This window comes from Carcharodon carcharias, chromosome 12 (assembly GCF_017639515.1).
Source record: "Carcharodon carcharias isolate sCarCar2 chromosome 12, sCarCar2.pri, whole genome shotgun sequence".
NCBI lineage: Eukaryota > Metazoa > Chordata > Chondrichthyes > Lamniformes > Lamnidae > Carcharodon > Carcharodon carcharias.
Genome location: NC_054478.1, coordinates 87,353,881 through 87,367,719, shown reverse-complemented (window position 1 = coordinate 87,367,719; position 13,839 = coordinate 87,353,881). Strand labels below are relative to the sequence as shown.

At 40.5% G+C, this 13,839-nt stretch overlaps 1 protein-coding gene across 4 annotated transcripts in view; it reads left to right on the top strand.

Moving 5' to 3' along the window:
* The window catches only part of znf385b (zinc finger protein 385B), a 297,152-nt gene extending 283,775 nt beyond the window's left edge, over positions 1-13,377 (top strand). For 3 of the 4 annotated variants that reach the window (XM_041201482.1, XM_041201480.1, XM_041201483.1), the window contains exons 5-8: positions 5,489-5,767; positions 8,406-8,584; positions 8,701-8,802; positions 11,933-13,377. In XM_041201482.1, the coding sequence (XP_041057416.1) occupies positions 5,489-5,767; positions 8,406-8,584; positions 8,701-8,802; positions 11,933-12,148 (776 nt within the window). In that variant the 3' untranslated portion in view covers positions 12,149-13,377. The remainder of the gene's footprint in view (positions 1-5,488; positions 5,768-8,405; positions 8,585-8,700; positions 8,803-11,932) is intronic. The other variant, XM_041201484.1, reaches the window with a different exon arrangement.
* The last annotated feature ends 462 nt before the right edge of the window (positions 13,378-13,839 follow it).

Below are 13,839 nucleotides of genomic sequence, written 5' to 3'. Positions count from 1 at the left end.
GTGATCTTGGATGGTGTTGAGCTTCTTAAGTGTTGGAGCTACATTCATTGAGGCACGTAGAGAGTATTCCATCAGACTCCTGACTTGTGCCTTGTAGATGGTGGACAGGCTTACCTCTTAGGAGGTGAGATAGTCGCCACAGAATTCCTAGCCTCCGATGTTGATAGTGGGTAATTCAGCGATGGTATTACCATTCAGCATCAAGGGGGTAATGATTATATTCTCTCTTGTTGAAGATGATCAAGAGCGGACTTGATGGGACGGTAATTGGCTGGTTGGATTATCCTGCTTCTTGTGAATAGGGCACACCTGGGCAATTTTCTACATTGCTACAACATTGCCAGTGTTATAGCTATACTTAACAGCTTGGCAAGGGGCATGGCTAGTTCTCCATTACAAGCCTCAATTACTATTGCCGGAATGTTGTCAGGGCCTATAGTCTGCAATATCCAGTGCCTTCAGCCATTTCTTGATGAAGAGTGACATCTGTGATGCTAGGACCTCAGGAGTAGGCTGAGATGGATCATCCACTTGGCACTTCTAGTGAAGATGGTTGAGAATGCTTCAGTGTTGTCTTTTTCACTAATTTCTGGTCTCCCCCATCATTAAGGATGGTGGTATTTGTAGAGCTTCCTCCTCCAGTTAATTGTTTAATTGTCCACTACCATTCCCAACTGGATGTGACAAGACTGTAGAGCTTAGAACTGATCTGTTGGTTATGGGATTGATTTGGTCTGACTATCGTATGCTGCTTCTGCTGTTTTGCATGCAAGTAGTCCTGTGTTGTAACTTCACCAGATTGACACTCCATTTTTAGGTGTGCCATGTGCTGCTCCTGGCATGCCCTCCTGCACTCTTCATTGAACCAGGGCTGATCCCACAGCTTGACGGTAATGGCAGAGTGGTGGATATGCTGGGTCATGAGGTTACAGATTGTGTTTGAATACAATTCTACTGCTGCTGATGGCCCACAGCACCTAGTTTTGAGTTGCTAGATCTGTTCAAAATCTATCCCATTTAGCACAATGGTCAAGGACTGTGTAGTGGTCACTCCTACCGATAGATACTGTCACGGACAGATGCCTCTGTGACAGGTAGGTTAGTGAGGATGAGGCCAAGTAGGTTTTTACCTCTTGCTGGTTTCCTTGCCGCTTGTTTCAGACCCAGTCTAGCAGCTTTGTCCTTCAGGACTTGGCCTACTTGGTCAGTAGTGCTATCGAGCCACTCTTGGTGATGGACACTGAAGTTTCCCCACCCGATGTACACTCTCTGCCCATGCGATCCTCACTGCTTCTTCCAATTGGTGTTCAACATGAAGTAGTATTGATTCATCAGTGGAGTGGTGGGGGGAATGATAGGTGGTAATCAGCAGGAGTTTCCTTGCCTTTGCTTGACCTGATGCCATGAGACTTCAGGTGCAGAATCAATGTTGAGGACTCCTAGGGCAACTCCCTCCCAACTGCATACCACTGTGTCGTGATTTCTGGTGGTGGTGCCTGGGACATTGTCTGTAAGATATGATTTGAAGAGTATAACTATGTCAAGCTGTTGCTTGGTTTGTCTATGGGACAGCTCTCCCAATTTTGGCACCAGGCCCCATATGTTTGTAAGGTGGACTTTGCAATGTTGACTGAACTGGGTTTATTGTCGTTGTTTCCAGTGCCTCGGTCGATGCCAGTTGGTCCATCTAGTTTCATTCTTTTTAGACTTTGTAGCGGTTTGATACAACGGAGTGGCTTGCTATGCCAATTCAGAGGGCATTTGAAAGACAACCCATATTGCTGTTGGTCTAGAGTCACGTGCAGCCTAGACCAGCCAAAGGCAGAAGATTTCCTTCCCTAAAGAACAGTAGTGAATCAGATGGATTTTTAAGACATTTGACAATGGTTTCATGGTCATCATTAGATTATCTTTTAATTCCAGATTTATTAATTGAATTTAAATTCCATCAGCTGCGATGGTGGGATTTCAACCCGTGTTCCCAGAGTATTAGCCTGGGCCTCTGGATTATTAATCCAGTGTTGGAAATAGGATAGTAATTCCTCTTTCATGTCTGATTAAAATCTTTGGGATCCAGGCAAATTCTTAGCCATCCATTTGGTTTCACTCTCAGCACAATGAAATTTACCCAATCTATGACTCTGTGATTCTGTACCCTAATCATCCCATCTTTGAATGCCTCCTATTGTTCATTTACTGTTTTGCCTATTCATTTTGAATTCCAATTCACCTGGGCCAAATCCTTTTCAATTCACTAATGTTAGCCCTGCTCCAGTTAAGTGTTTTATAGACTTGGTTGTCAAAATTAGGACATAAATGCTGTGACTATATATATTGTGCTCATGCTTTATATAATAAAATTAGAGAAAAGTGTAAAATGTTTACAACTAATATTTTGAGTCTTTTTCCTTATTAAGTACAACAACAACTTGTATTTATATAGCAATTTTGGGGTAATAAAATATTCCAAGGTGATTTAGAGGAATGTTATTTAGGGCAGATGACCCAAAGCTGGTTCAAAGAAGCTGGTTTTAAGGTGTGCAGAAAGTGAGCTAGAGAGGCAAAACGTTTAAAGATGGAATTGCAGAACTCTAGGGCCTTGGCAGCTGAAGGCACGGCCACCAATGATGGAATGATTAAAATCATGGATGTTTAAAAAATGAGAGTTAAAGGAGCACAGATATCTCAGAATGGCTGAAGAAGGGGGGGGCAGCGAGGTCTTGGAGTGATTTGAAAACAAGGACGAGAGTTTTAAAATTGAGGTTGCTTGACTGAGAGCCAACATAGGTCAGTGAGCACATGGGTGATGGGTGAATGGGACTTGATGTGAGTTTGGGCCTATATGCAGCAGAGCTTTGGACCTCAGTTTTACAGAGGGCAGCATGTGGCAGGCCAGCCAAGGGGTGTATTGCAATAACCATGTCTAGAGGTAACAAAGGCGTAGCTGATGAGCTGAGGCACAGACAGAATCAAAATATGGAGTGGAAATAGTCTAAGTGATGGTGCGGATATATGGTCAGAAGCTCATCTCAGGGTCAGATATGACACCAAGGTGGCAAACCACCAAGTTTAGCCTCATTCAGTTGCCAGAGGGAGACCAGAGTCAGTAACTAGGGAACAAAGTTTTTAGCGGGAAAGGAAAACAATGGCTTTGGTCTTCCTAATATTTAATAGAAGAACTAGATGTCAGACAAGGAGTCTGATAATTTAGAGAAAAGACGAGAAAGAGGTGATCATGAAAAGCTGGGTGTGATCAGCATATATGTAGAAACTGATGCGTGTTTTCACATGATGTCATCAAGGGGCGGTATGTTGATGAGAAAAAAAGGGTGATACTCATGAATATATTCTGTATGAAGCCATCATACATGCATACGATGACATTTTATGAAGCTTCAATCAAAGTAAATGCGTATTCATATAAATTTGATGAGATCGTTGTATATTTAGGTCTCTAAGAATGAGCTTTATATGCAGATGCAGAGGCGCTCCATATATTGACTGCATAGTGCCTTTCAGAGGAATGCGCTGCAACATCAAGCAGCTCGCCTTGGTAAAATTTGAAGATTAAGGGGCCGAAGCAGTTCTTCTGGTCTTAGATTCTGAAAGCTATTTATGAGGACCATTAAGAGTGTCCTGAATTCTGATGATTATGTTGGTTGGGATAATATCCCTCATGACCGATAGGTGGCTTCCTGCACTCAGGTAATTTGTGTGGAGTGGGTCTCCAAGAATGGAGCACAGGCTGCCTAGTATGCTCCCAGTTCAAGGAAGAGACAAAGCATCAACTGCAGATGTCCCATATGTTTCAGATTTTGAGCCTTTAAAGTTTATAATAGTTTTCTATCTCATATTCTTCATTAGTCTTTCGAGTTATAATGGAATGTAATACATTACCTCTCTCTTTTCCAGTTTCCTACTTAGTTCTCTATGTGCAAAGTGTGGCTTTATTGGTTGAAGTGAACCCTTAGGGCAGAATTTTGACCTCAGCAGAGGCAGGTGGTAGTGGTCGGCAGTGCTCAGCGCTGCCTGTGCAGGGGTGGGGAGGAGGGCGAGCGGGGCAAGTGCAAACATCATGCACGTGCGCAAATGCACGTTTGAGAATCTCCCTGAGGCACGGAGCTGCCTCAGCGAGATGAAGAGTTTTGAAAAAAATAATAAAAATGTGAAAAATGTTATAAAACATGTTCCCTTGTGTGACTCTGTCAAATGAATAGGGATATAAGTGAAATTTTATTTTATTTTTATTTGATATTGGAAACCTCATCCCGCCCGTGGATGAGGTTTCCAAAAAAGTGCAAAGGCCTCTTGGCCTTTTCAGCTGCCCGCCAACCGTAAGGTTGGATGGGCAGCGAAAAATTTAATTGTCAGCAGGTATGCTGCTGATTCGCGCGCATACCCACTGACCGAACTATCGCGTGACTGCGCATTGACATCGGGACGTTTGCCCAACATCAATGCACGTCATTTCACGCTCAAGTTGAGCGCATGCACGCCTGCCAAGGTGAAACTTATGCCCTTCATTTTATATGCATTTGTAAGTTGATGTCTGAGACAAAATTAGCTTGGACAGTAACACAAAAAAGGCGACAGCAAACCAGCTGCTCATTTTCCACTCCACTTGTAACAAATTCGGCCAGAGTGTTAAAGAGGCTGCCAGTTTACTTTTGCCCATTTTGTGCTACCACCCAACACCCTCATTCTTTCTGCATTTACACAAATGATTGCTTTGTGTGCAGTTTGCCCTTTCAGGAATATGCAGAATTTTCTTTGATTAGATCCAGGATGGTCATGGGGAGGATATGTGAAAATAAAAATATTTTACCTTCCTTTACCCTTTGACACATTCATACAGTTGCACCAGATATAACCACGTGCACATGAAAGCCCCAACAATTCCCTGTAAACTAGTTAATTCAGTTTCAGCTGAAAATTCGGTCTTTCACCACTGACATCAGAACATAAATACTGGTCCAGGATGCTGTGCTTAATTATTTTTCATTCATTGTGGAGCTCAATTAAAATTTTTTAAATACAGATTTCCATAAAAGAAAATAATTGTTTATTGACAAAATCAATATTAATATTAAGTTTGAAGATATAATGGATATTTTTTATTATTTAATGATAGAAACGGGGTATCACAAATCATTAATTTAAAATGAATATCTTAACTTGAATTCCTTACTTGCCTCATGGCTCTCAAGGGGATGGAGTGTTTGTGAGGGGGAACTATGAATAATGCAGCAATTCAAATTAGTTGAAGATAAAAATGTAAAAAGCACAAATATAGACTTATCCATCCTTTGGTCCCCAGAAAATATAGTTTTTATATATTTCCACTCTTCTTAAAATACATGCACGGAGAATTCATTTACTTGCAGAAATAGTGAGGTCATAAGTTCAGTTGCTGTCTGTTAGCAACTAGACATTTAATGTTCAATGCTGTTACAATTATAATTCAAAATTACTTTTCTTGTACTCACAGATGCAGTCAGGCTGGCATTCAACAGTGTCACTGTGAATAATGTACTGATACATACCAGTGTAGGCACTGAGCTGCCTAAACCCACTTCAGTTGTAGGAGAAACTGGAAATCTGAATGCACATGCAACAAAAACAGTGATATCAATGGCAGCAGTAAGCGTTGATGGCACTGCGACTACTTCTACTGAGTCAGAGGAAGAAAAAGCAAAAAAGCTTCTCTACTGTTCACTATGCAAAGTAGCTGTAAATTCATTATCACAGCTGGAAGCACACAATACAGGTTGGTACTATCATAATTAATTTGACAGCAAAAACTGCTAAACTTTCCCTTGTTATGTAATTTAACTGTTCAAGTGTGATCCTTATAAGAATTAATTATGTGGGCCTGGACAATTTGCATAGGTGGAAAATATATTGGGCAGAATTCTATGTCCCATGAGCGGGCACGCACCCGACCCAATCAGGAGTAAAATAGCCCACAATGACATTGGGCAAGGGTCCTGTCCTCATCACGAGATATTTCTGTTGGCAGGTGCACGTGAGAGTAGGCAGTGCGCCCGCCGGCAATTAAGAGGCCTACGAAGGCCCTTAAGCAAGTAATTAATTTGTACTTTTCGCTGCCAGTCCAACCTTACCGTTGGCAGGCAGGTAAATAGGCCAAGCGGCCTTTGCATATTTTAGAAACTTCATCCAAAACCTCATCCACGGGAAAATAAGAAAAACAAAAAAAAACTTTAACATAATTTTTAACATGTCTCTCTTCATTTGACTGAGTCACATGTGGGGACATACCCATATCATTTGTAAAAATGTTATTTTTGTGTGTACAATTCTTCAGCTCCCTGAGGCAGCTCTGTGCCCTCAGGGAAATTTAAGCACGTGCTCCCCACAGACTTTTGTGCTCGCACTCCTCCCACCCCTCACCCCGGCAGCGCTGAGCTCCTCAGCGCGCCTTTCACGCTGGGTGGCCATTAATTGGCCAGCCAACATGAATTTGCAATCATGGACGGCGGAGCTTTCCTGGCCGCTCCCGGGTCCTTCTGCCATGCCTGCCCAACGAAGGGGAAATCCAGCCATTGTTTCCCAGTCACCTTTGTGAATTAAGGCACAGTGCCAGCTAAGTAAAAGAAAAAGAAAAAAATTACTGTCAGCTCTGAAGAATAAGTACAAATGTGCCTATCAGCCGACGTGCCATGGAGATTATTGTGAGTAGCTAATTTGAAAATATCTGAACTGGCATATTTTAATTTTTTTCTATTTACATAAAACATCCTATGATGCAATCTTGAAATAATTTCGACTTATTATAGTGTTTAGCATAAAAACGTTTACTTTCACAAAAGGATTTAGGAACCTTACAAGTCCAGAAATCATTCAATTTTATAATTGTTCATAAAAATAAGTTTCACAGTTATCCATTTCTCCATGCTGCCTTTCCTTGCAGTTCACACATAGAACAACCTATACTTACCTGTTATTCGCTCACAGCACCACACGTGGGGTTGGATTTTATGCACCCTTGCTGATGTGCTTGAAGGCAGGGGACATGTAAAATAGACCAGGTGGCCTTCCCAGTGCCTATCCCCCAACCTGTCTGAAACTTTAGGGGCCGCCAGGGAAGGAAATTAATGGCCACTTAAGGACCTCATCTAGCCGGCACTGTTATTTTACATGCATTTGGTGGGGAGGGGCAGGGACCAACGCCATGCAGAAAGCCCAGCAGCTTTGGCTGTGGGGCCTGGGGTCAGGCAAGGAGGGGGCACTTCCTTTGTCGGCCTCTGGGGCCCAATGGAGGCAGTCCCCCCATTCCCCTTCCCCTTCCCAAAAAGTTCATTCCTTCCTCCCTTAACTTTACTCCCGACCCCTTGACCTTGGCCCCCCACATGACCCCTCACCAAGCCCCCCAACTCTGGATTTAGCTGGGTTCCTTGGTGTGGTGGGACTGCCTGTAGTCCCAGCTGTTGCCACTGCTCCCACTAGTGCTGGTGGGACTACAGAGCGATTGGCCGGCAGCCCTCTTAAGGCAGGACTTCCTCCCAAGATAGGGGTGGAATTCTTGCTTTAAAGTAATTAATGCCGCTTCTAGCATTAAGTTGCTGTAGGGCAGCCGCTGGGATCATGAGCAGGTTCCCCACTTACTTTTTAGCTGGATGGGCAGGAGCCATGGCATCGTGTAAAATCCAACCCAAACATTCTGATGAAAGTAGGCTACTTGTGCTTAGATGATACTTGGGATAATTATACCCAGATCTGGCACTAAGTTTTGATAAATAAGTACTTGTTCAAGGCTGTCTAAATTGCAAAGCGTGTATTTGAAGTCTACTTCCCATTCTCTCCTCACCTCCAGGCCTTCATGCTCTTTTCCCCTTCGAACTGCTGTATTCATCTTGCCTATTCCTCCTTACACTCAGCTTACCCTCTACACTACATTCATTGGCCTACCCAGCTACTTTTGTCAGTTCTTAATGCCAGGATTCAGCATTAGTACTACGATATTTTTATACTTAATGAAAACTTTTCAATCTGATTATAGCAGCTGGGATATTCCGACCTCAAATTGCACTTATTGCTTTGCCTTTCTGGAAAATGAAGGGCAGCAAAAGTGATTCTGGCAATGACAGTGAACAACAACAGTCAGGCAGCACAGGATAGACAAAAATGGTTAATTCTCATAAAATGCAGGAATATTGATATCCCTAAAAGTACAACAGCACTACTATATGATGAGGTGGGAAGCATCAATCCTTGAACCTCGATGTGCCCTACATATGCCTTACACCGTTCTCGACTCTTTTCCTTCCGACCGTTCACCCTGCACCCACCCCATTCAAAACATGAAACCATGTAGTATACATTAACAGATAGTTTATATAATGTAGCAAACTATGGAGATTCTAAATTTGTTATATTATAAACAGGCTCCAAGCACAAAACAATGGTTGAAGCTCGGATTGGAGCCGGTCCTATTAAATCTTATCCCAGACCAGGATCAAAAGCTAAACTTCAAAATGGTACAAAGGGTTCAGGATTGCAAAACAAGACTTTTCATTGTGAAATCTGTGATGTTCATGTCAACTCAGAAATCCAACTCAAACAGGTAAATAGTAAATAATTTCCAAAAAATGAAAGCTACTTACAAAATCAATGACTTATTTTCCATTATACAGATGTGTCCTATAATTTAATGAAATCTTTATATTTTATCTCTTACAGCACATTTCCAGTAGGAGGCACAAGGACAGAGTAGCAGGAAAACCATTGAAACCTAAATATAGCCCCTATAACAAACTGCAACGCAACTCAAGTATCTTGGCAGTAAGTATATAAAAATTCCATTTCCATGTTAATTCAGTGCTGAAAATTACAAGGTCTTCAACCTTTGCTAGTGACCTGGGTATAGTGTTCATGAAAGTATAATCAGTAAATCTGTAAACCTCTAAATTTAAGGTACTTTAATTTGCATCTCTCCCTTGCTAAGTGCTCAAAGTGAAAATTAGGGTCCGGATTTTTGCGGAGTCGGGATGACTCTGCGGACCTTTAAAAATGGCGGGCAAGACCTGGAAGTGAAGTCCCACCCTCACTTTCTGACAGATTACATCTTTGCAGCAGGAGAAAGGGAGGAGGGCGTGACTCTCACAAGAGGGAAATGCAAACTCAGCAGGATCATTTGAACAGAGTTCAAACAAACCCCATTTTGGCTGTGGCAAGAGCCTTAACCCATAGTGTGGGAGTCACAAATTAATGGACTAGATGTAAACACCATTGAAGGGCAGATAAGATCTGTTTAAATGTCATAATCTGAAGTTTTATAAATCCCCTGCTCTTTAAATTTGGGAGAAAAAACAAACTTAAACTGTCAGGTGAGAGTTTAAAAAAAAACTCTCTGCTGGACTGCTTTGATTGTTAGGCCAACTGGTGTAGATGAGAAAAAACTACAATTTGGTCGTGTAATTTCAGTAAAGTTCTTTGTTGACATTTCCTCAAGCTCTACTATTATACCATGAGAAATTCTTAGCTAAGATTCAAAAGCTATTTTTAACTCTGAGGTCTCAGTTTGATTGATAGTTTAAAGAGGCAATTAAATGATTATCTGCCTTTGATGTTAGAACTGAATAGAAGTTTGTTTGTTTTTATAAGAGATTAACCACTTGAGATTTAAAAGCTATGAAAAGGTTTATCGTATTGGAGTTTTTTAACTATCAAGTGTTATTAATAAGAGCTCATTATATATTAGAAGTTTCTTTTCCAATTCCATATGGCTCCTGAGGTCTGCACATGGTGACTACTGAGTGAGTTGCTATGGACGTGTCATTAGGGCTATGAGGGGCCCGGGGGAGTGGGTGGAGGAGTAAGCAAGTGTGAGGGCTGAGAACTAAAGGACCTAACAACATCTAAAACAACTGGGGCAATGTCTCTCAGAACCAAGGCGAGTCTGCCTAGGCACTCGTCCACCCAACTGGCTACCTAGAATCTATTCCAAGACTGATGGGCCCATCTCGATCCTATCCTTTGCCTACCTGGAGCAAACAGGATCCTTTAAACCAAAGTGGGTCTGATGAGTCAGGAAATTTCCCAACTCAAGCTACCCAGCTCAGTAGCGAAAATTTGGCCCTAGGTCTGCATTGGTGCACTGGATGTTCCTATTAATACAAAGACCCAGAGGATGAGTACACAGCAGCATCTCCCTATAGTTACACTACAGAAAACAACAGCCATATCCTAATTGCAGAATTAGAGACCCCAGGTTTTCCTGGCTTGCGATCCAGTTGATTACCAGAACCTGGACTTGTTCATATTGTGAAGTGCAGCCAAAACCTCACCTATGCAGTTGGTTGCACTGATGTAGTACCAAAGTTCTTTATAACAAAACAACTTGCAACCTATGCAGTTGGTTGCACTGTTGCAGGTCAGAAGTTGTTTAGAATGCAAAGTTGCAATGCTGACAGCATACAATTCAAATAAATTGCAATTGAACTTTCAAATTTTGTGTGGTTCATAATGTTACGGACGGGGAAGCGGGGGGTGGTGTCAGGGGAGAGGAGAAATAAACTGAAACCCCCAATTCCCTTCTCTTCTGTCCGTAATCAGTGTGGTTTACTTTTGAAAAGATAAGACGCATGTGTTTCTAAACCCCCATTAGTGTGTGGTGAATTGCAGCAGCAGACTTTCATCAGTTTAAACAAGAGGATTCTTTTTTGCATGCTCACGTCAAAAAATCTAAACACTACATCAGTCACACACCATACCCTCAAGAAAGATTCAATTAAGGAAGACTGTGAACTTCTACAAGTATTAAACCAAAAAATAGTTAACAGTTCGCATGTCTTTGCAAGTCCAGTGAAGCAGGAAGCTTTTTCTCACTCTAGAATTGTAGTTCTGATAAGTTTAGATAGCTGGAGTCAGATAACAGGATTACATTATTATTCCTTTGAAAAGTAGACTGTTCAGGAGGTCACTTGTGCCTGGTATGAGAGGCCCAGGTTCTTTACAGGTGAACTTGGAGCTTTGGAATCAGGCTAGGAGGCTTTTTAAAAGACATATGCCTCTTAAAAGTCAAAGGTGGCTCAGCTGTTCTCTGCAGCTGTTGTCATACCAGCTTTATCTTGCAGCCTACTCCTCCTACCCACCCACTCCAGGTCTCTTGCAAGTTTTGGGATAAAATGATTTCAGTATCAGAGAACCATTTTCAGCCATATGGTCAATGCCCATTGATGTACAGTAGAAGGTAGATGGTAGTCTTTCATACTTAACTTGTGGATAATTGGTCTTGTCAGCTTTCCTTTGTTACATTGCAAACCTGGAGACTAGGTATCCATTGACTCTGTGTTTTGGAGTCAGTTTTGAACAATGGCAGGTGACAATTCCACAAAGGAGTGCATTCCAGGCATGTCCATTCAAGGGGGGAACCCCAACTCATTATGATTCAATTCAGAACTTTCTGGAAGCTTGATAGTCTGTGTTGAAATTACAAAGATCACTTGACCCCTTTGGTAGCCATCTTAACAGTTCATCAGTGTCCATTTTTAAATAAATAAAGGCAGTTCCAGAAGTTTCCATATGAGCACAATCTATGTTTAAAGTTATGAATATGACATGCCTTTTACTAGGAATGACAATAACCAAAAGACCAAGTCTACAAGTCATCAGTCAAATTATTTAAGAAGTATTTTAACAAATCAGCCAATAGTTTTTACGGAATATTACCAGTATTATTTTAGGCAGGGAAGCAAAGTAACTTTGAGTTACTATGCTATTAGTAGATATGAACTACATATAAATGGTATAAATATTTAATGATAATTCAATACATATTAACTGTGTAATGTGAAATAGTTCACACTTATAGTATTTGTAAGGTGTAAATACAGGTTACAATTGTATTTAACTATGTTATTAGTCACTTAAAAACTCCAATAAGGCATTTTTTTCTCTTTCTTATTGTCAGGCAAAGATAGCATTTCAAAAGGATTTAATAAAACCCTTGGCACCTGGTTTTTTATCAAATCCTTTTGCAGCTGCAGCAATGACCTCTCCACTTTCTCTCCACCCACGTCCTGCTACCTCGCTGTTCCAGACGACTGCATTAACACCTGCCCTTTTGAGGCCAGCACCTGGACCCATCCGTGCATCACCCGGCTCAATTCTCTTTGCACCTTATTGATTTCTTCCTTTCATGGGATAACATGAAGCCAGTAGAGACAGGAAAACAAACAACTTTTTTTCCTTGTGTTTGTCCCTGTTGTGAAGAGTACAGACTGATACCTGATCATAGGATCTTCCATGGACAGTTGTGATCTCAGTGCTGGAATTACGAGGTTTTTAGTTAACTTACCAACACCAGGTTGTGATTTACAAGGGAACTTTTATAGGGTTTTTGCCCTTAAGATATATAATTGTTTTTATTTGGATTGAGTCTGACCACTGATGGAATCCATCTACAGACCAAGAGCAAATAATTGATTCCTGTTGCTGCAGACTTGAAATCGAGAGTCTTCCTAATAAATAGAGGTGTACAAAAATATTCTTGATGTAAATTAACATCTCCTGGTACATAATGTAATACATTATGTGGTAAATTGTGAATAATATACAAACAACTGATTCTGTAGTTTAAAACAATGTTGTGCTGTCAGGGATTGTGAAATGCTGTTACAGACCTGAGTACAATACTGTTGTAACTTGTGGAGTGATAGAATTGTTTCAGGTCTAATTTAAAACTCTAATAGTAATTTATGTTTAGTTGCAGAGTAGGTGCTTGCAGGTATTTACAGAACATTCTGTGAACTTTTTCTTTCACTTATTGTTTTGTCAGGGTACATTACCCCAGTAAGTTCATAACATGCAGTTGTATTAGCTCATCAGATATAATTCACATTTTGATGTTTTTCATTTTTGCTCTGTGCTAAATTTGTTTTAACTTTTTTGGTAGCATTTTCCCAGTTTTGCTGCTAAATAATGTGAAAGATGCATTTGAAGTATCAGCTCAGTGTATTGCACAATTTATGATGATTCTCTTGCAGAACTTTTTAAAGAAATATTTAGGGTCTTTTTATTTTACAGACTTTGACTTCTTCCATTGTGATGTTTAGCTGTGATGCTGCTGCATTAATTTGTAGCACTTCAATGCAATAATGTACAGAAAATAAATAATTTTAGAGAAAATATTTTAGGCTTTACTGAACGTGTTGCAATACCATTTGCCTTGAAAATAAAGGCTAACGAGATATGCAGTGCATAAAACAAAATAAGTTGATGTTTGTATTTTTCAGTACTCAGAAGACATGACAACAAATATGACGTGCATCAATCAACTCTCTAACTTCCATCAAGTACTCTTGTAAAATGCCCAGTGTTTAATACATGTCAGAATAAAACTAACACTGTCTACCATTTCAGATATAATTGATTTTTTATTCAATCTATGATATTGACAATTGTTCACCCATATTTCTTTTAATTTTAGTAATAGTTCCCAACCCAAATTCTTTGATCTCTTGTTTCAATAGCAGGTATTTACAAAGAACTGAAAAAACTACAGTCCATGAAAGTTAAGCAACTGACAGTTTAAATGTATCTGAATAACTTTCCTTTAGGTGTAGCATCTTGTGCCCTCTGTAATAATGAATGCAGAAGGATTGAATTCCAGTTACAGTCATGGTCTTAATGTGCAGCTCATAAGCCTGAGGATCAAGCATTACACTGCATTGTTTCAAAGTCCCACTACTCCAGGTGCAAAAGATATTAATAGTTTGCAGAGGCTCATCCAGTCAATAAATATGAGTCTCCCTTTTCAGTAATTGAGAGAACAATGCTACAATGACATGATAATAGCCTTTGAATTAAATATGTATT